Here is a 19,840-nt window from a genome sequence, read left to right as displayed (position 1 = left end):
GAGAGTAGCACTGTGAGAGCTGTGGTGAGGGCAGGATGCTGGTAGAGAGCCACATGTTGCTTAATGGATGTGAAAAACAAGTCTGACTCCTTCGTGGGCATTCTGGCTCTGTCAGGCACATCAAAGAGCTCAGGCAAATCTGGCCTGTTTGAAATTCTCCTGGCTGCTAATCGCTTGTGTGGCTTTTGTCTGGACTTGAGTTCCTCCTGCTGGTTTAATGCTCCTCAGCCTTGTGTGGAGAGAGCAGAGCCACTGAAACAGCACTGGCTGCAGTCTGTGCACTCTGGAAACTAAAAATCCTGGGAGAATGCTCTAAGCCCATGACACAGAGGGAGAGATGCTCAAACTGAGCTGCTTCTGAACTTGTTCAGCTTATTTTCAGTTCTTTACAGTAAAATGAAATGCTTCAGTCCTTGGTGTTGATCAGCACCATTTGCTCTTTTTGAAGGCTGCTGAGCACCTGTGATCAGGCTCTGCTCTGTAAATGCCTCCTGTTCTGTGCAGAGCCAGTGTTTAAAGCTGCTTCTGCTTTATGATCTGCCTGAGAAGCCAGAGAAAACAAGTGAGGACGTGTTCTCTGCCCATCCCCTGGTGACACATCATCCTGCTTTACTGCCCTGCACCCCTGTAATTACCTGAGAAATGAAATTCTGGACATACTGCTTGGAGACGGAGCTGACTGAACACATGTTGGAAGTCGAACCTGGAATTTTCCTGTGGGAAATAAGGATGTCACAGTGGGTCACACCCATTAGGCAGGTTTGTGCCACAGGGATTCCTGTGGTAACACAGCCACCAATTCTGGGCCAGAGAGCTGCAGCCTCTGCTTTGGTTTTGAACTTGTTGAGCTCAGATGAGCTTTGAAAACCAGCCCACAGTCAGCTTTGGAGACACTTATGTGGCTGTAAAATGGGAGTTGTGGCATGCAGCGTGCAGATGAGCAGGCTGCCTCACTGCTGCTGAATTTCCAAGTGTCAGGTTGGAAAACATCACCTTTGCTGTGGGAGAAGCTGGTCCAGACTCAGGGGAGGAAAGGACCAGACAGACAGAACCCACCCTGGGTTGTGTCCTGCTTGGCTTTTGATACCAATTGCTGACAACATCTGAAAGTGTTTTCATTTCATGATCAGGCTGTGCAGATCATTAGAACCAAAAATATCCTTCCTTTAAAAAAAAAAATCTCTAACACATGTATGCCTGTATATCAAAATACATGTTTTATCTCTCTATATACACACATTTCTAACCATGTGTATCTATTGGTGTCCATGGGGTGCCTGGGGTCCTCTCCTGCACTGCTCATCTCACTCCTCCAGGGGCTGCCTCCTGCAGGGTGGAACTGGGGCAGGTTTGGAGCTCTGGTTCCTGTGCTCAGAGCTGCTCCTGGAGCTGCCTGGGATCTCCAGGAGCCCCATTTCCCCTCCTTGCAGAGTGAGAATTCCTGTCCCCAGAAGGAAGTGCCTGCAGGGCTGCTGGCAGGACGGCTCCTTGTCCAACCTGTGCAGGCAGGTGACAGCAGATCTGCCTGGGGGGAAAAGCAGCTGTGCAGCATCAATCAAAACGTGCCTGGTGAGAAATCCAACCCCAGAGAGCCAGGACAAGACAGGCTGAACAGTGCTGGGGTGAAGGGTCCTCACCTCGCCTTGTTTTGGTGTGACTGTGCAAAGATCTGCTTGGCTTGGACGATTTTTTATTCATAGATTCCCAGGAGCTGTACTGGAGGAGTGGGTATGTTGTGTCTGTCCCACAGGATGGGTTTCCAGCCTTTTTACAGGAAGAAGGAATCATCTTCCCCTTTCTCCCACAGTTTGCATCCAAGAGTGCCTTGCAGAGTCCCAGCCCACCTCACTGCTCTTGGGGCTCAGAGGGATATTTCTGCTTCTCTGTTATCCTGGATCCTCTTCCTTGCAGTCCTTACACACACCTGGGTGATGAGTCCTGACTCTTCAGCTCCTCCACTCTCCCAGTTCAGTAAAAGCTCTGACGTTGGTTCTGCTCCATCTGTCACTTAGGAGCTCTTCAGAACAACTGAATCACCAGTCTCAGTTCTCCTTCCCAGCCTGAAACGGAGCTGAAGTTCATGGAAATGTCTGCTTCCTTCCTAGGGCCTTCCTAATTTCACTTTGTTGGTGATCCTTTTGCCTGGTGTTAGTGGTGAATATCCCTCTCATCCCAGAATGCTGTTCCAGTGAAAATTAACTTCCTGTCATGCAGCAGTTTTACTCTTCCCTTCTCCAGTTAACTCCTGGAGGTTTTTAAATCCCTTTCTTAGTGCTGAGTTCTTTCCTCCTGTGGCCTCTCTGTGTCTGTGCTTACACCGTCCTGCCTTGCATCCACACACTGTCATTTGACTTGGTTTTATCTTAATTCTCTTTCAGTTTGAGATCAATATTTAGGCAAATTAGTTTCTTAATTCACTTCTTTTTGTTGGTGCCTGTGTGCCTTTAAATGGTTTCTCTAAGGAAGTGCCATTTCTCTTGAATTCTTTACCTTAGTGCTCAGTTCTCCCAGGGGTGCTGAGGATGGAATGTCTCTGTGTTTGCAGTTGTTTTCTGAGAAAATCGCCAGTTTTACCACAGGGACTCCTGAATTGTGTGGAAACTTTCATGGTGCTGGTGACGTTTGGGATGTTTTTAGAAGCCTGCTCTGATAACAGACTGGGGAGGGCTTCCTGCAGCACAACTGTCCTTAAATAACAGCACAGCCTTGGATTAGCACTGCCTGTTCTGGGCTGAACCCTGAAACAAAATGTTCCCAACGGGCTGGAGGGTTGACTCTAAATTTTTTTACAGCCTTATATTTTTATTTGTTTCTTTTGTGAGTAGGTGAATCTAGACATTATTTAAGAGTAGGAAATGGGGTATTTTTGAAATCTAATATCTTGGATTATCTCTGATTCTACGGCTGAGCTGTGGAATTTCAGATCATCTGGTCAAGGCAGCTGCTGTTTGCCTACCTAGTCTGGTGTCTCTGATTTTTGGTGCAAGATCCTTTCCATGCTCCCTGCAGCTGCTCCAGGCTGTCAGTGGAACACGTAGGAGAGCAAGACAGTCTTGGGTTTGTTTTCCCTGCACTGGGAGAGCAGGAGGGCTGTGCTGGCAGCTCAGTCTGAGCCTGTCCCTCTCTCTGGGCAGGTGACACATTCTGGCACTGTTGTGCTGTAGTTTTTGTTTGGGATTTTTCTGTTCTTCCTCATGGTTTCTTGTGGGCAGCCCAAGCTGCTGAGTGACTTAATTCAAGTGTGTTGCCACAGTTATTTTTCTCCTAAATCCTTCCCTGTATTTGCCTCTGCTGTCAAGTGAGAAGCCAAAGTCACAGGCCCAAGTTATGTGAATGTGGCTCCTCTTTGCTTTCTTAGCTTTTTGCTGTTACTGCCAGCATTTTCCCTGGCTCTTTGTCCTTCATAAATTATATTTTTGCTCCCCAAATACTGACTACACCTCCGCTTAAAAGCAAAGCAAGCAAAGAAACCCCTGACAGAATGGAGTTGTGGATTTCTTTGTGTGCTGGGTTTCACTTTGGAATCAGGTGGGCCTTGGCTGCTTGTGCTCCCAAAGCTCGGGATCACTGGATGGGTCCTGCAGGAAAATCACATTTCACAGTGCCCTGGCAGAGTGTGCAGTTCAGCCAGCTCAGAGGGCAGCACATCACTGCAGCCCTGCCCCTCTGTCCTAGGGGTCCCATCCCCACAGCAGGTCCCCAGGAAGGGGATTTGCAGCCCTGGGGGTCCCCATCCCCACAGCAGGCCCCCAGATGGGGATTTGCAGTCCTGGGGGTCCCATGGAGGGGGATTTGCAATCCTGGGGGTCCCCAGGAGGGGGATTTGCAATCCTGGGGGTCCCATGGAGGGGGATTTGCAGCCCTGGGTCATTCACTGCCCAGCACCCTTGGCCACCTCCCCTCACTAGGGCAGCAGTGCTGCTGCTCTGGGACAAGCTCTGGGATCCTGTCTGGGGGAGAATCCCCGGGCTGCCACCGCTGTCCTGGGCTGTGGGGGCTCAGCTCTGGGTGTTCCTGGTTTAACCTGGCTTTCCTTTTTCCCCCTCAGCTGGGGCGTGCCCCTGGCCATCACGGTGGCCGCGGTGGCCCTGAAGAAGATCGGCTACGACGCCTCCAGGGTCTCTGTGGGCTGGTGCTGGGTGGACCTGGCGGCCGAGGACCGCCTGCTGTGGATGCTGCTGGCCGGCAAGGCCTGGGAGATGCTGGCCTATGTGACCCTGCCCGTGCTGTACATCCTCATCAGGAGGCACATCAGCAGAGCGGTGAGTGCCTGCTGGGGATCCCACCCAGCTCTGCCCTGCTGGGGATCCCACCCCAGCTCTGCCCTGCTGGGGATCCCACCCAGCTCTGCCCTGCTGGGGATCCCACCCAGCTCTGCCCTGCTGGGGATCCCACCCCAGCTCTGCCCTGCTGGGGATCCCACCCCAGCTCTGCCCTGCTGGGGATCCCACCCAGCTCTGCCCTGCTGGGGGATCCCACCCAGCTCTGCCCTGCTGGGGGATCCCACCCCAGCTCTGCCCTGCTGGCTCCCTGTTCAGCACCTGCACGGGCAGGAGGTGCCCCAGGACACCGAAATGTCCCCAGCCCTGGGAGAAGCAGTGCCCTGACTCAGCAGCACCATCACACAGTGACTTAGAATGTAAAAGCCCTTTGAAAACCAGCAGGGGCTGCGGGATGCTCATGGGGGAAATGCTACAGTAAGAATTGAAACAGGACAAATTCAGCTTTAATCAGTTTTCTGCAGTTCCACTTGTAACGAGACTGGAATTCTCAAGGCTCAGTCCTTTAGTGTCTCCAGCCATAGTTTGTGTTTATGGATGTCATTTTGTGCTGGCAGCTCAAAGCTCCATTGGGGAGTCCAGGCACTGGAAGGCTTTGGGCACCGTACAGGAGACTCCCGTCCCTCCCGGGCTGTACCGATGTCGGTCTGTCTGTCCCTCCCGGGCTGTACCGATGTCCGTGTGTCCCTCCCGGGCTGTACCGATGTCCGTGTGTCCCTCCCGGGCTGTACCGATGTCCGTCTGTCTGTCCCTCCCAGCACGCCGCCCTGTCCGAGTACCGGCCCATCCTCCCGGCCGCCCCGGCCCTGCGGCCCCGCGCCAGCATCGCGGACAAGAAGCTGATCCTCATCCCCGTCATCTTCATCTTCCTGCGCGTCTGGAGCACGGTGCGCTTCGTCCTGACGCTCTGCGGCTCCCCGGCCGTGCAGAGCCCCGTCCTGGTTGTGCTGCACGTGAGTGTTTGCAGGAAATGCAGCCGGGGGTGGGGGGCGGCTCTGGTGCTCCCCAAGCGCTTTTTGGGGGGACGGAGGAGCAGGGAGCGCCTGCTGCCCTCGGGGAGCCCTGCCCGGACGCCGGGCAGCAGCAGCGCTGCAGCAGCGGCAGCAGTGCAGCAGGAGCTGCTCCAGCAGCATCTAGCGGCTGCGGGGGAAAGCTGCACTGGCAGGGACGGACAGACGGCCGAAGGGAGAACAGCTCCGGCCGGAATGTCGGGTCTGTCCCCCGGCAGGGCTCAGCCTGCTCCTGCCCGCTCCAGCGCCAGCTCACAGCACCCCTGCTCTGCTTCTGGGTGCTTTTTGGGGAAAAACCCCTAAAAGCTCATTTTCCTGAGTTCCTTGTTGTCAAAGGCGGTGCCTGTGGGTGCTGCAGCTGCCCTGGCGCGGTGTTTGCCCCTCTCTGGGGCTGCCCCTGGGAGCAGCGGGTGATTCCTCGCCTGTCCCCGCAGGGCATCGGGAACACCTTCCAAGGAGGAGCCAACTGCATCCTGTTCGTGCTGTGCACCCGCGAGGTGCGGGCCCGCCTGCGCTCCCTGCTCTGCTGGCCCGGGCAGGGCTCCCGCAGCCCCCGGCAGCGCCCCCAGCCCCACGGGGACAGCGACAGGGACAGGGACAGGGACAGGGACAGGGACAGGGACAGGGACAGGGACAGGGACAGGGACGTGCCCGTGCCCCCGCAGACGAAGCCGCTGCTCTCCAGCACCTGAGCTGCCCCTGCTGCTGCTGATTGCTGCTCTCACGGTAAAACTCCGGAGGGAGCCCGTCCTGTGCCCTGCCCGTGCGGGATGGGAGGGCTGGGAGCGGGGACAGGGACAGGAACAGGGGTAGGGACAGAAGCAGGACATGGATGGGGACAGGGGACAGGGAGAAGGGACAGGAGCAGGGACAGGTGACAGGGACAGGTGACAGGGAGCAGGGACAGGGAGCAGGGACAGGAGCAGGGACAGGGAGAAGTGACAGAGAGCAGTGACAAAAAGCAGGGACAGGAGCAGGAACAGGGGGTGCTGCTGCTGCTCTGGGGGTTCCCCGTCTGACTCTGCAGCCCCATCACGCTCCCAAACCATTTATAGAACTGCTCTGCTCCCTTCCCCCTGAGCTGCTCCTGTGAAAGCAGGAACTGAGCTGCAGGGCTGCCCGGCCCCAGGAACAGGACACCAGTCAGAACTGAAGGGGAATTGGTGGCTGTTTCTGGTGTGCACACACGTTTGGTCAGCACTGCACAGATCAGGTGCTGGGTGCCCCAGGCTTTCCCCACAGGGGGATGCAGCCCCTGGTGCCGTCAGCACAGAAGGGAACAGAGGGGAAGTGATTCACCCAGGCTTGCCTAGAAAGTGTCTGGGAGCAAAACTTTGACAGAGGCTCTCAATTTCAGGTGCAAGCCTTGGCACGATGCCCTTGCATTGGTCTGGCTGTGTGAGCACCTCGTTTCCTGGAGTTTGACCTCACGAGCTGCAGAGTTTGTGGGGGTGTCAAAGTTAATCCATGGCAGAGCTCTTGGGGCTGTGTGGGTTTGTGTCTGTGAAGCAGGAACTGGTGCAGCTGAAGGAGGAGGAACCCAGAGCAGCTGTCCTGGCTGCTCAGATCCGGGGGATCCTGGCTGTCCAGAGCCCTGGGGAGCAGCCTTGGGAATGGCAGGGCTCTGGGCCGACCTCTCTCCTTACACCTGCTTCTCCTCCTCCCAGACCACACACCATAAAAACAAAGGGGTTCCTATTTGCCACCAGTTGCCATTTTTAATTTGTAGAAGAGTTTTTGCAAAGGGAGCAGGAGCCTCGTGAGCTGTCTGGGGAGGGAGGGCAGCTGCTCCAGGCCCCCAACTGTCCCAAGCTGCTTTTTTGGCTCATTGCAGTCATTTTTACAGCAGGCAGCAGTTCCATGGCACAGAGTCCCAGGGGGCTGTGGGCAGGGGTGAGTCCTGCTCTTTCTTGAAGCCTTGGCCTTCCCTTTACAATTATATTGGTATATTTAAACCCTAATGTGCACAGGCTGTGTAAACACGGGGAGTCCTCAGGAGCTCCTGGGGCTCTGCTCTTCAGCCTCCCTGGAGTCTTTGAAAGGTAGATGGAAGCATCTTATCTATGCCATAGATTACTTCAAGAGGTTTTTTTCCTCCTTTCAAAAGGCTTTTAAAAACTTCTGAAAGCTGAATAGCAACCTTGATAGCTCAGCCTCTTGTGAATCCCACAAGGCTTGGAGAGAGGAGCTGTGTTCAACTTCTTGCAGAGAGGCAGGACAGAAATATTTAAATTTTATGAGACTGAGTATCATGCTGTGTTCAGTTTTATTGGAGCCAGCCTGGAAGAGAGAAAGTAAAATTGTCACCAACCTGGCTTAAGGGAAAACAAAACAGCAGAAAAAACAACACCAAAAATAATCAAAACAGATTCCATGGTCTCAGTTTGCCTTTTTCCATTACAGAGCTCTGAGAAATGCTTTTGGAGGAATGTGCCAGGGTTACATGTCCAGCTCCAGGAGTGTGACTGTGTCCCTGCAGGTGTGGGGTGGTGGCACAGCCTGGGTGGTGGCACAGCCTGGGTGGTGGCACAGCCCGGGAGGGTGGCACAGCCTGGGTGGTGGCACAGCCCGGGAGGGTGGCACTGCCCTGGAGGGTGGCACTGCCCTGGAGGGTGGCACAGCCTGGAGGGTGGCACAGCCTGGAGGGTGTTTGTCCCTCGCTCTGCAGGTCGGGGGTGGTGGCACAGTCCCCCAGAGGGAGCTGCAGCCCGGGGAAAGCAGTGCTGGAGAGGCTGAGCCTGGAGAGGCCCCGTTGCTCACCCCAGTGCAGCCTCTGCTCCTCAGCCGTGTTGGGATGCTTTGAATGAGCTGCTCAGCTGCGCTCCAGTGCAGCTCCAGTGCAGCTCCCCTCCTGCCCTCACCCTGCACTGCAAACCTCAGGACTGTGTGGGTGTTGAGGTGACCCTGTGGGGCAGGAGAGCCTCAGGAGCTGTGGCAGGACTGTCCTGGCAGGGATTTCAGCCGTGCTGTGCCAGCCTGGCCCCCGTTCTTCACTTGGGCAGGGACAGCAACGCTTGTTTTGTGCTGGTGATGGGTGTTTATCCCTCCTGCTCCTCGGGGTTCAGGGTTTGTGGTGGCAGCACGGGGGCTCTCCTGAGGGCAGCAGAGCCCTGCAGGCTCCCCGTGCCCAGGACAGGGCCAGGCTCTGAGCCCCTGGGCTTTGGCTGGGGAGGGGATGGAGCTTTGTGAGCCATCTGCAGAGAACGTTGTACCTCATTCACAGCTCCTCACTTGCTTGTTTTTGAAGTGTTTTCTCCAACTTTTACCAAATAAAGTTCCATTTCCTTACCAGGACAGTGCCCAGCGTTGCATTTGTGCAGCAAGGGTGGGATCTTGTCTGGCTCTTGGTTGCAGAGCCCCAGCCCTGCTGCTGCTCCCTGCAGATCCTCACGGCCCCAGCCCTTTCCTGCTGCTGGGGATCAGCCTGCCCAACCTCCCTGTCCTCCTTTGATGGGAGCCATGTGTACAGCTGATAAAGGCTGTACAGGCTCTCTGTGAATTATTTTCAGGCAGATCATTCATTTCTCAAATCCTTGTTTCACCTAAAGGCCTGTGTTAGCTCAGGGGCCCAGAACATGGAACTAGCCTTGCCTGAAGGTGCAATTCCTTCCCAGAATGGGGGTGAGAAGGTCACTGGTGGATCTGTTCTGTCTCCTCAGGGTGGGCACTGCAGCAGGACTGGCTGCCAACCCTGCTCACACATCACGCTCTAGAGCTCACCACTAACGTTCTCCAGCAGGTTTACTGTCCTGGAAACCAAGTCTGCCCTCTTAATAATTTTATTCCCCCTAAAGATATGAGAGTTTCATAGGATCCAGCCTTGAGCACAGATCACTGGGCTGAGGGTGAATAAATCCCTGCACATGTGCAGGGGAACTCACGGGGAGAGTTGGGTGGGGGCAGAGGAGACACGAGTGGAGTTAAAGTCTGCAGGCACACATGGCCTGGGGTGAGGAGCAGATGTAAACCCTTGGTACGTGATGCAGCTGAAATGGAAAATGTGCCTGTACAATGCCTGTAAAATCAGCTCTTTGCTCATGCCTGGCTCTGTCCTTTGCCCAAGTCCAACAGGATCCCGGCTGCTGGAGACGTCACACCCCTGCAATCGCTTTGAAAACCCAACAAGTTGATTTACTGTCCTGTCTCCCTTCACCAGCCTCTCTTCCAAGATCACCCCAGAGCCAATTACAACTTTAGAGATGTTGTGACCACATTCTTGCTGTGTTTGGAAAATATTCAACTCTTCTGCTGCCATAAGCAAATATTTACTCTGATGAGGGGTTTTGATTACAAACATTTGTGTTCTCTTTGATTCCTGTATGCTTCAAGATTATTTCTTCAAGTTCAGGAACAGAATTTAAATACCGTGATAGAGAATTCCCCTTCCCTGGATTTACTGTGTCAGAGCAGCTGTCATTCTGCCCAGAGCTCCCAGAGGGTGATGCTGCCTTTAAAGGACTGGAATTGCATGATGGAAATTCGTCCTCTTTGCAGTTTCCCCAACTCTGGGGCAGAATCTTCCCTCTTGGCTTAAGATCTGTAAAGGTGAGGAGAACAGGAGTTGCTGAGTGAGTGTGATCCCCATCGAGATACCTGTGGCCAGGGTCCTTCAGGCTGTTCACTGAGAAGAAAGGCAATAAAAGGGAAATGCCAAGGAATCTGGGCACTAAATTCCAGCACACGGAGAGCAGCAGGGCTCTGCTTTCCTTCCTGCTCAGGGGCATGCTGCTCCCACGTGGAGGAGGCGATGCTGCAGCCAGCCCGGGAACGCGTGCAGGACACGTGGAAAAGAGGTGTTGCTCAAGGGCTGCCTTTTTTCTGAGCTGGCTGATAAAAATAGACAGACCAATAAACGGGAGGTTTGGTTCTTGTTCCTCCGGCTGCCTGTAAACTTTACATTTCTCTGATAAACTCCAGAGTTGTAGTGGATGATTAACCAGGCTCTTAAAGCAATCCCATAACAGAGGAGGTGAGTAGAGAGCCAGCAGCACGTGGTGCATGGACAGGGAGAGGAACTCAAGTGCTCTGGAAGAGACACAGGATGAGCCCTGAGGACTGAGCAGTGCCTGAGCCGCTGGTCCCTGCAAGGTAGGACAGGAGCAGCGCTCAGGGCAGAGCTGTGCAGTCTGTGCTGCAGGGGTGCAGCAGTGCTGGGGCTCAGGGCAGAGCTGTGCAGTCTGTGCTGCAGTGCTGGGGCTCAGGGCAGAGCTGTGCAGTCTGTGCTGCAGTGCTGGGGCTCAGGACAGAGCTGTGCAGTCTGTGCTGCAGTGCTGGGGCTCAGGGCAGAGCTGTGCAGTCTGTGCTGCAGGGGTTAACGGGGTTCAGCAGTGCTGGGGCTCTGTGCAGTCTGTGCTGCAGTGCTGGGGCTCAGGGTAGAGCTGTGCAGTCTGTGCTGCAGGGTTATCGGGGTGCAGCAGTGCTGGGGCTCTGTGCAGTCTGTTCTGCAGGGGTTATCGGGGTTCAGCAGTGCTGGGGCTCAGGGCAGAGCTGTGCAGTCTGTGCTGCAGGGGTTCAGCAGTGCTGGGGCTCTGTGCAGTCTGTGCTGCAGTGCTGGGGCTCTGTGCAGTCTGTATTGCAGGGGTTATCGGGGTGCAGCAGTGCTGGGGCTCTGTGCAGTCTGTATTGCAGGGGTTATTGGGGTTCAGCAGTGCTGGGGCTCTGTGCAGTCTGTGCTGCAGGGTTATCGGGGTGCAGCAGTGCTGGGGCTCTGTGCAGTCTGTGCTGTAGGGGTTATTGGGGCTCAGCAGTGCTGGGGCTCAGGGCAGGATCCCCCTCTGTTGCCAGGGCTGCTCCCCGTGTTCCTGATGCCACCACAGTTGCTGGGCAACACCTGCAGCTGTAGCACCCCCAGGAGCTGCAGCTCTGTGGACTGTCCTTGTCCCTGCACAGATTTCAGGGGGAAATCGGCTCATTTCACCACTTTGGTGAAGGGTCTGCCCCTTGTCGTTGGGAGATGAGCCTGTGCCCCCTGCCCCTGGGCAGCACCTCTGCTTGAGACAGCACCTGGCAAAGAACATCTGGCACAGCAGCAGAGCTGAAGGAAACCAAAGTGAAGCCATGGGAGAGGCAGGCAGGGGAAGGGGATGATCAGTGCCCTGCCCGGCTGACAGAGCACTGGATGTGCTTGGGAGAGTCACAGGAGGGATTTTTCTGTGCAGGGCGTTTCCAGCCCCCGTGGCTGCCTTGACTGGAAGAACCTGTGCTCAGCACCTGCGGCTCACACAGCACCATGAAAGGGGAGAAGCAGGAGAGCTCCGAGGGCAGCGAAGGTGCCAAGGGGGTGAGTACCCGACTGCCTGCTCCCAGCTGGAGCCTCCCACAGGGACACAGCCCTGGGGATCTGTGGGTGCCTGGAAGGAGAAGAAAAGACCGTGATCTTTTGGGTTGAGACATTTCTGTTCTTGAGCCCAGTCTGTGTCTGTCTGCAGGGCAGTGTTGCACTGAGTCTTGTGATTGTCTGCAGCTCTCCCACCCTGTAACTTCTGTGTGACTTTCCCCTTCTGTGAGTGAGCTTTCTTTCCTACTTTCTAATCAGTTTGAGGCTGCAGATGCCTCTGGATGGATCTGCAGTGTTTGGGGACGAACAATTTTGTGTGTTTGTTGTCGCACTGCTGGGGAATGCCAGAGGTTTTCCTGAGAGTGCTGGGTGTCAATAATTAACACCGGTGGCTCTTCTGAGCTCTGGGGATTTGGTTAATGAGAGGAAGGCGGCTGCTCTCCATCACCAATGAGGGAATGTCAGCAGCCTCCTCCTAGGAAAAGGACTGGAAGCCTCAGCTTCCTCCTGCTCCTTAGGCTGGGACGGGCTCGGATTTCGATCTCCTGTAACATCTCCAGCCCTGGAGCTGAGCTGCCAGAGGCTCTGAGGAACAGAGAGCAGCACCAGCAGCTCCCTGGACAAACCTTCAGCCAGGGCAGTGACAGAGGCCTCCCGTGGGACCTGAGCTGAGTGCTGGGACAGAAATCCTGGCAGACATTGAGGCCATTAAGGCTGGTGACGGTGGCAGCAAAATGAAAAATGACTTAATTGAGGCAGCAGCAGTGAGATGCATTAGCGAGCCATAAAACCCAGCCAAACAAAACCCCAACAACCCAGCTCTGTCAACACAGCCCCAAAAGGGAGCTCTTGGGGTGGTTGGTGAGGCTGGGGAATGCGTGCCCGCTGCAGGGTGCTGAGCCCGCTCCAGATGGCAATTCCCCATCTCTGCCCCAGTGCAAAGTGCAGCTCCTGGAGCCCTCAGCCAAGCCCTCCATGGGCTGCTTGGGTAAATTCTAACTGGCCTCAGTGGCAATCGGTTGGACCCGTAAATAGCTCTATCCCAAAATGCAGAGGAAGAATAAAACGAGCAGGAAAGGGATTTTGCCACGTGATGCAAAAATCACTTCTTTATAAAGCTCTCCTGTGCCAATATCCTGTGTTATTCCACTGCCCAATTTGCACATTGGAGGAGAATAATTGCATACAACCTTTTTCCCTGCAGGATGGTGTTTTAAGAATGGTTACTTGAAAAAAAAATTAATCATCCAAATGGTTCATCAACACCAGCAAAGCAGAGTGAATTACTCTAATGACTGAGGGCACATCAGGCAGAACAAAATGAGTTGTAATGGAAAAAACCCACTGGGCCTTTATATGCAGCAAAATGAGGGGAAAACCACAGAAAGCAAGACTTTGGGTATTGCTTTGTTTTACTGAGTGTTATTAATGCCTAAAAGCCAGACCCACTTCCAAGGTGGTGCTCATGTTTTTTTCTCTCCCCCTGCAGAAAATGACCCTTCCCCTGGCCCTGGTGGCTCTGATTTCTGCCTTTGGATCTTCCTTCCAGTACGGCTACAACGTGTCTGTGATCAACTCTCCTGCCCCGGTGAGTGGAGCCTCTGGGAGCAGGGTTAGAGCAGAGCAAGGCAGATGTAACATTATTTAAATTAATTTGTTTGTGGGTGTTTGTGGGCACAGGCTTGTCCTCTCTTTGTGCCTGGGACAGATGAGCTCTGGGGTGCCTTCCCCTCTGGGAACCAGGCACATCCTGAAGGGCAGGAGCAGTTCCCCACCCCAGGCTTCCCCATCCCTCCCTTGCATCCATTTCCCAGCTCACCCATTCTGGTTTTTTATCAGGACAGTTATTTTATGGCAGAGCTTTATGGCATTTGTTGATATCTAGCCTTTACAGCAGGAAAACTGCACTGGCTGTGCTGAATCTGCTTTGTGTTCCGTTCCAGTACATGCAAGACTTTTACAACAAAACCTACCTGGACAGGACGGGGGTGCCCATGGACGGAGGCTTCCAGACGCTGCTCTGGTCCCTCACCGTGTCCATGTTCCCCCTGGGCGGCCTCTTCGGGTCACTCATGGTGTGGCCCATGGTCAACAACTGTGGCCGGTGAGTGTGAGCCGTGTCTGGGAGCAGATGAGGCTGAATTTATCTGCTGGCACCCTGCCCTGCCCTGCAGCAGCCCGGGCTGCCCACACACCTCCAGGCTAAAGCAGGGCGGTGAGGGGGAGCCACCGGTGTTGTCTGCCCAGAGTGGAGGAGATTTTGTGGTTCTGGTGTGGCCAAGGCTGGGCAGAGCAAGTCCTGGGATCTCAGATCACGCCCAGCTCTGCTGCTCAGGTTTCCTGAGAAATTCACTTCTTTCTAGAAGCCTTCACTGCCTGCAGGAAAAATGTGGCAATGGCCATTTGCCCCTTGATCCGTGCTTGGCAACGTGGCTCATTCGTGAGGCACAGAGGGGATCTGTCCTGAATCTCTCTCTTTCCTGTTACTTTGCAGAAAGGGCACTTTGCTGATAAATAACCTCTTTTCCATCGCTGCTGCAATCCTGATGGGAACCTCAGAGCTGGCAAAAACCTTTGAAGTAATCATCCTTTCCCGTGTTGTCATGGGAATATTTGCCGGTAAGTGGATGGCAAAGGGAGAGCAATAAATGTTTCCTTGGCTGTGTAAAGGTGTTTTATTGTCCCAACACGCCTTTCTCAGGTAGCACACTTTAGAACCTGCATGACAAGGCTGTGCTTTAGCCCGGTGCAGAAGTACTAAAGATCTTTGGGAGATAATGGCCCTGGGACTGGGATTTAGGCTGTAGGGGGGAGATGTGTATCTGTAAATGCAGCAATAAACATCTGCTGGGCACTGCAGCTCCCACCTCCAGCAAACCTGCTGAGGATGATCTGTTTTCCCAGACAACTTCAAGCAGATCGTCTACTTCTTTCCTTTCTCACATCACCAGAAAAATCCATCAAAAGCATTGCCAGACCCAGTAATCCAGGCCTGGAACTGACTGTTCCTCCTGCAGGAGAAAAGAAATGTTAAAAGGGAGAGCAGAGGGCCCAGAGCCACTGGATTTCCTGCAGAGATTTGTGTGTCCTGGTGTCAGTGGCTTTATTGGAGCTGCAGGAACAGGGACAAACAGAACCATGCTGGGTACCCGGGCACAGCCAGGTCCAGAAGGGTCCTAAGGGCATTTAGGCTCAATTAATTTGCTTTGGGCTGGTGAGACTGGCACACTCCATGGTTTGTTAATGAGCTGGGATAGCTTGTAAAGACAAATTTCCTGTCTTAGCTCACCAATTGCAATTGCTGCACGTACAGATCAGGTTGCTTTCCCAAGCCAGTTTCTTGTTCTCCATTGTTTTTTTTAATCCAATGGTTCTATTTTGGCTTTTGACTCTCTCAAACCTGGCAGCTGCTCTCAGCACTGGGGCTTGCAATAAATGCTAAGGGTCTTGTTAAATGTGATCCCTCTTGGCAGTTATTTATAACCAGAAAACAAACCCAGCCTGGCTGCCCTGGCTTGTCCTTCTCAGGCTGATGTGGCCTGAGCTGTGCCTGGGCAGGGCTTGGGAGGATCCCAGTGTCACCCTCGGGCACTGGTGGCACTTTGTTTCTGTGCCTTTTTGGCCTTTTAGCTTTCAAGTATCAGCCTGATCACCTTTGTAGCACCCAGCTCCTGAAGCCCAGGGCCTCCAGAAATGTCAGATAAGAGTGGGCTGTGGTCATTTGATTCCAGGAGTTTGGGAGCTGCCAGGATTTACTGCGTAAGCACAGGAGCTGGCAGCTCCCCGGGGTCACTGTGGGCAGCCCTAGAGTGTTCCTAAAAATAACCCCTGTCCTTGGTGTCCTTATTAGAGCACAAATACCAATTCCAGCAAGCCACCTGCAAGACATCTCAGACCAGCAGAGCTCTCAGCACAGCACTACTGAGCAGGGAATTCTAAAAAGCCAACACAAAGTCATCTCCTTCCATTTTCACATCAGCGTGATGGATACTGATTTCCCTTCCTATTTTAGAGGAAGCAAAAGTTCCTCTCTTACACTTGGAGTTTGTTTCCAAACCTGGAGCAGCACAATTTCTCTTCGTGTCTTGTGCTGTTCCTGGCAGAAAGCTGCTTTTAGGAGGATCAACCCTGAACACTCAAACCAAAATCATCTGCTGGCTCTGTAGGCAAGGCAGGCTCCTCTAATCCTGCCAGATTCCAAAAATACTTTGCTGCCCAGCAGATTTATCATCTTTATTTATCACCCAGACACCCAAAGCAGAGGGGTTTGAGTGTGAGGTTTCTGTGCATGCTGTGGTTCAGCAGGAATCTCTTCTGTTCCCCATGGGAAATCAGCAGCTTGCTGGAGGCTGAGCTGCGTGTCTAACACTGTTCCCTTAACTTCTAGGTCTGGCTTCCAATGTGGTTCCCATGTTCCTGGGAGAAATGTCCCCCAAGAACCTGAGAGGGGCCATTGGGGTGGTCCCACAGCTCTTCATCACCATTGGCATCCTTGCAGCTCAGATCCTTGGCCTCAACAGCATCCTTGGGAACGCCACAGGTAAAGCTCTGGCTCAGGAGCTCTCCGTGGGCTCCCAGGGGAGGATTTCCCTCAGCTGATGTCTCCTGTCCTCGCTGCAGGGTGGCCTGTGCTGCTGGGGCTCACTGGGATCCCGTCCCTGATCCAGCTCCTGACTTTGCCCTTCTTCCCCGAGAGTCCCAGGTACCTGCTCATCCAGAAGGGCAACGAAGAGCAGGCACGGAGAGGTACAGCCCACCCCAGGCAGGGGAGTGGGGAGGGTCTGCTGTGGGACAGGGCTGCCAGCACAGGGGTGAGATCCTCCCCTGTGGTGCTGCTGCTGGGTGGAGCCCTTGGAGCACGGCTCCCTTCCCTGCGTGTGCATCCCCAGGGGCCACCAGGGCCACGCATTGCTCACTCCTGGCCTGAAGCTCACAGCTCCTGTAAACCTGGGGCTCACGGCTCCCCCTGCTCTCCCCACAGCTCTGCAGAGGCTGCGGGGCCGGGAGGACGTGGATGATGAGATACAGGAGATGTACCAGGAGGACAGGTCGGAGAAGGAGGAGGGGCAGTTCTCCGTGCTCAGCCTCTTCACCTTCAGGGGCCTGAGGTGGCAGCTCATCTCCATCATCGTCATGATGGCCGGCCAGCAGCTCTCGGGGGTCAACGGGGTGAGTGGGGAGGGCTGGAGGTACAGACAAGGGGGGACTTCAGGGGGGTGCTGGGGGCAGTGCAGGCACAGGGGGGAGCTGGGAGTGCCCCTTCACCAAGGACATGCCCAGGGTCACACGGGGGTGGGTCAGCCCTGGCCAGCTCCAAACCCACGGACAAGGTACAGGGTCAGCTGCCCTGTTAATGATAACTGGAATGGTTTTAGAGTAAAGTTCTTGTGCCCAGACCCAGCCACCAGCGCCTCCAGAAATGGACAAATTCCGTCCTCAGGCTTCTGTGCTCCAGTGCCAGGACTGAAAGCAGCCAAGGGGGGATTCCCAAGGGGGGATTCCCAAGGGGGGATTCTGCCCCGTGCTCACACAGCTGGTTCTGCTGCAGGTCTTCTACTACGCAGACAGGATCTTCGAGTCAGCAGGGGTGGCCAGCAGCAGCATCCAGTACGTCACCGTGTCCATAGGGGCCATCAACGTGGTCATGACTCTGCTTGCTGTGAGTTTGTGCTGGGCTCCCCGAGCCTGCCCAGTGCCCCCTCCCCTGAATTAGGCTGTGCTCTGGAATCCTACAGTCACAGAATGGTTTGGGTTGGAAGGGACCTCAAAGATCCTCTCACCCCAAGAACCTCCCCTGGAGCGTTATTTGCACACACTGGGAGATTCTTTCTGTGGTGTCCCTTGGACAAAAACATCTGCAGCAATTGCTGAGCCCCTGGGGTCTCCCCCTCCCCTGTCTCTTCCAGGTTTTCATTGTGGAGTCCCTGGGCAGGAGGATTCTTCTCCTGGCTGGATTTCTGCTGTGCTCTGCCTCCTGTGCAATCCTGACTCTGGCCCTCAATCTCCAGGTAGGTGTGAACGGCTCAGGTGGTCCCACCCACATTCCTGGGCTCCACAGGGAACAGCCACTGGGAAATTCTGAGGATGCTTCTACACGCTGGGGAGGAGGGGACAGCAGAAAAGGTCTCTGCACTTGCACATCTACCTTAAAGAGGGGCAGGAGAAGCTGTGGTCCTGCTTGCCATGTTCACAGTTCCTGCTGCAGCCCTGTGGCAGCAAGGACCACGGCCAGGGGTGGCTCCTGTGCCCAGCTCTGGCCGTGCCTGGCACACTGGAGGGTGGCACTGCCTTTAGTGTCTCCAGACCTCACTGTGAGCAGTGCCTTGAGCGTGCTGGTGATGTTCAGACAGGAACCACACCTAACCTGTGATCCCATCCTTGCAGACCACTGTCTCCTGGATGTCCTACCTCAGCATAGTCTGTGTCATTGCCTACATCATTGGACACGCCATCGGACCCAGTAAGTGCCACAGCCCCCCAGTCCCCCCCACAAGCTGGGTGCAGCCAGGTGTGTTCAACTTCCAACCAAAACCTCTGTGGAGCTCATCCAGGGAGGCTGAATTTCACCTCTGTGTGGCCGTGCCTTGTGCAAATCATTTAATTACCCCAGTTTTTTTCTTTAAATTTAACCCTTGTTTGGTTTGCTGGGTGCTTCTAAATGCTGATGGTTAGAAAGCACTGTGTGCCCCTGAAATGAGCAGTCTAATGAGGAATTCAGGGTGAGGGCACTGCCTGTGGGGTTTCCTGAGCCGTGGCTGCCTTGCAGGTCCCATTCCTGCTGTGATGATCACGGAGATGTTCCTGCAGTCGTCCCGGCCCGCGGCGTTCATGGTGGGGGGCTCTGTGCACTGGCTCAGCAACTTCACCGTGGGGCTGGTGTTCCTCTACATGGAGGTGAGGACCCACCACAGGGCAAGACCTGGGCTGCAAACTGCCCTCTTCACCCCTGTGTTCCCACAGAGGCTTTGGGGAGCTGTAAATGCCCTTGCTGGTTCTCCAAACCTGCGTGTGGGTTGTGTTAAGGGCTGATGTTCCTCGGCGTTTTCTCATCACACCTGGCTGTTGCACAGGCTTTAAGAGAAAGCAGTTTGATTGCCAGGCCTCATCCTGAGCTCAGGAGCTTGGAAAAGATGGGAAATTCCCCATTTTCCACTGCAGGATGTGCCTCAGGGGGACAATTTAACTTCCAAAACCTGGGTGCCCAGTTCAGAGTGCCCCCAGCAGCAGTGACCACAAACTGCTGCAGTCCCTGTCCTGAACCTGAGGCAGCTGCTGAGCTCAGTTTGAGCTGTGGGGCAGACCCTCAGCCTCCTTTCCCAGTAAGTGTCCATAAACCCGTGGTGGTGCTTTGGGAAGGCAGAATTTAAACCCAGCCCAGCTTTGAGTTGTTCAGGTTAAACCTCAGTGTGGCTGCACTTCCCGCAGGCAGTGCAGGGTGCAGAGCAGGGAACCCCCCCTGGAACTGACCCCTGCTCTCTCCTGTGCTGCCCAGGCTGGGCTGGGACCCTACAGCTTCCTCATCTTCTGCGCCATCTGCGTCACCACCATGCTTTACATCTTCTTCGTTGTTCCTGAGACCAAGAATAAAACCTTCATGGAAATCAACAGGATCATGGCCAAGAGGAACAAAGTGGAGGTTCAGGAAAGCAAAGAGCTGAAAGATTCCTACCCCCTGGGCAAGCAGGAGGAGAAGAAAGCTCTCTCCAGCAGTGAGATGTGACCCAGCTGTGTTTGGCCTGACAGGATCTGTTCAGCAGGAAAACAAACACAGGGATTCCTCCTTTGATGCTGATCTGAAAATCACGGAGCTGTTAAGGCTGGAAAAGACATTTGAGATCAAATCCAACTGCAAACCTAACGCTGCCAAGTCCTCCTCTTGTTCCAAGGAAAGGGAAATGTCCTCAGCCAGCTGAGTTCTGTGACAAGCAGTGGTGGCACGAGGTGTTGAGTGTCCCTGGAGTCCTGGTGACATCCCAGGGGACACAAGCCAGCCCTTGGGCTGGGTGTGGGGCAGTCGTGTGCAAGGAGTGCGTGAAACTCCTCTGAGGAACTGTCCCTTGTGTGTCTGAGGGCCCAGCAGGGGGAAATTAAACTTAATTTGGTATATTACTGTGCTGCCCTCTGTTTTGAAAAAAGCAGAATTGTTGAACAGCTTGGCATGGATTTTGTGTAGTAGATGGAGAATCCTTCACATGATTTACCTTAACCTTAGAAAATTAGTTTCTATATACAATATACCTGTGCTCAAGGCTGTGATATGTAAGTGTTGAAAA

The 19,840-nt window shown here is 54.4% G+C and overlaps 2 protein-coding genes across 22 annotated transcripts in view; both read left to right on the top strand.

Annotated features, from left to right (window-relative positions):
- GPR157 (G protein-coupled receptor 157) overlaps positions 1-11,564 on the top strand; it is a 20,962-nt gene extending 9,398 nt beyond the window's left edge. For 19 of the 20 annotated variants that reach the window (XM_063417209.1, XM_063417220.1, XM_063417218.1 and 16 more), the window contains 3 exons: positions 4,049-4,262; positions 5,039-5,233; positions 5,725-9,667. In XM_063417209.1, coding sequence (XP_063273279.1) covers positions 4,049-4,262; positions 5,039-5,233; positions 5,725-5,982 — 667 coding nt within the window. In that variant the 3' untranslated portion in view covers positions 5,983-9,667. Of the gene's footprint in view, positions 1-4,048; positions 4,263-5,038; positions 5,234-5,724; positions 9,668-11,448 lie in introns of those variants that run through there. The other variant, XM_063417201.1, reaches the window with a different exon arrangement.
- Positions 5,943-19,655, top strand: LOC134560824 (solute carrier family 2, facilitated glucose transporter member 5-like). 2 transcript variants are annotated; one of them, XM_063417198.1, is made up of 13 exons: positions 5,943-6,016; positions 11,449-11,570; positions 13,057-13,155; positions 13,511-13,671; positions 14,062-14,186; positions 15,955-16,107; positions 16,188-16,313; positions 16,549-16,736; positions 17,116-17,226; positions 17,474-17,575; positions 17,952-18,027; positions 18,334-18,461; positions 19,060-19,655. In XM_063417198.1, the coding sequence occupies exons 2-13, from the start codon at positions 11,520-11,522 to the stop codon at positions 19,285-19,287; spliced, it is 1,548 nt and encodes a 515-aa protein (XP_063273268.1). In that variant the 5' UTR covers positions 5,943-6,016; positions 11,449-11,519; the 3' UTR covers positions 19,288-19,655. The 2 variants fall into 2 exon arrangements, with proteins under 2 accessions (XP_063273268.1, XP_063273267.1); XM_063417197.1 differs by lacking the exon at positions 5,943-6,016 and adding an exon at positions 10,225-10,378 and having other exon boundaries at positions 19,060-19,654.
- Positions 19,656-19,840: the final 185 nt, after the last annotated feature.

The sequence above is a fragment of the Prinia subflava genome, chromosome 21 (genome assembly GCF_021018805.1).
Source record: "Prinia subflava isolate CZ2003 ecotype Zambia chromosome 21, Cam_Psub_1.2, whole genome shotgun sequence".
Taxonomy (NCBI): domain Eukaryota; kingdom Metazoa; phylum Chordata; class Aves; order Passeriformes; family Cisticolidae; genus Prinia; species Prinia subflava.
This window is presented reverse-complemented; position numbering and strand designations above follow the sequence as displayed.

Excerpts from the sequence above, each read along its gene's own strand:
- LOC134560824 (XM_063417198.1), top strand. The coding sequence starts at position 11,520 with ATGAAAGGGGAGAAGCAGGAGAGCTCCGAGGGCAGCGAAGGTGCCAAG. Across the intron at positions 13,156-13,510 it reads TGATCAACTCTCCTGCCCCG|TACATGCAAGACTTTTACAA; the intron begins GTGAGTGGAGCC and ends GTTCCGTTCCAG. Across the intron at positions 16,314-16,548 it reads CGAAGAGCAGGCACGGAGAG|CTCTGCAGAGGCTGCGGGGC; the intron begins GTACAGCCCACC and ends CTCTCCCCACAG.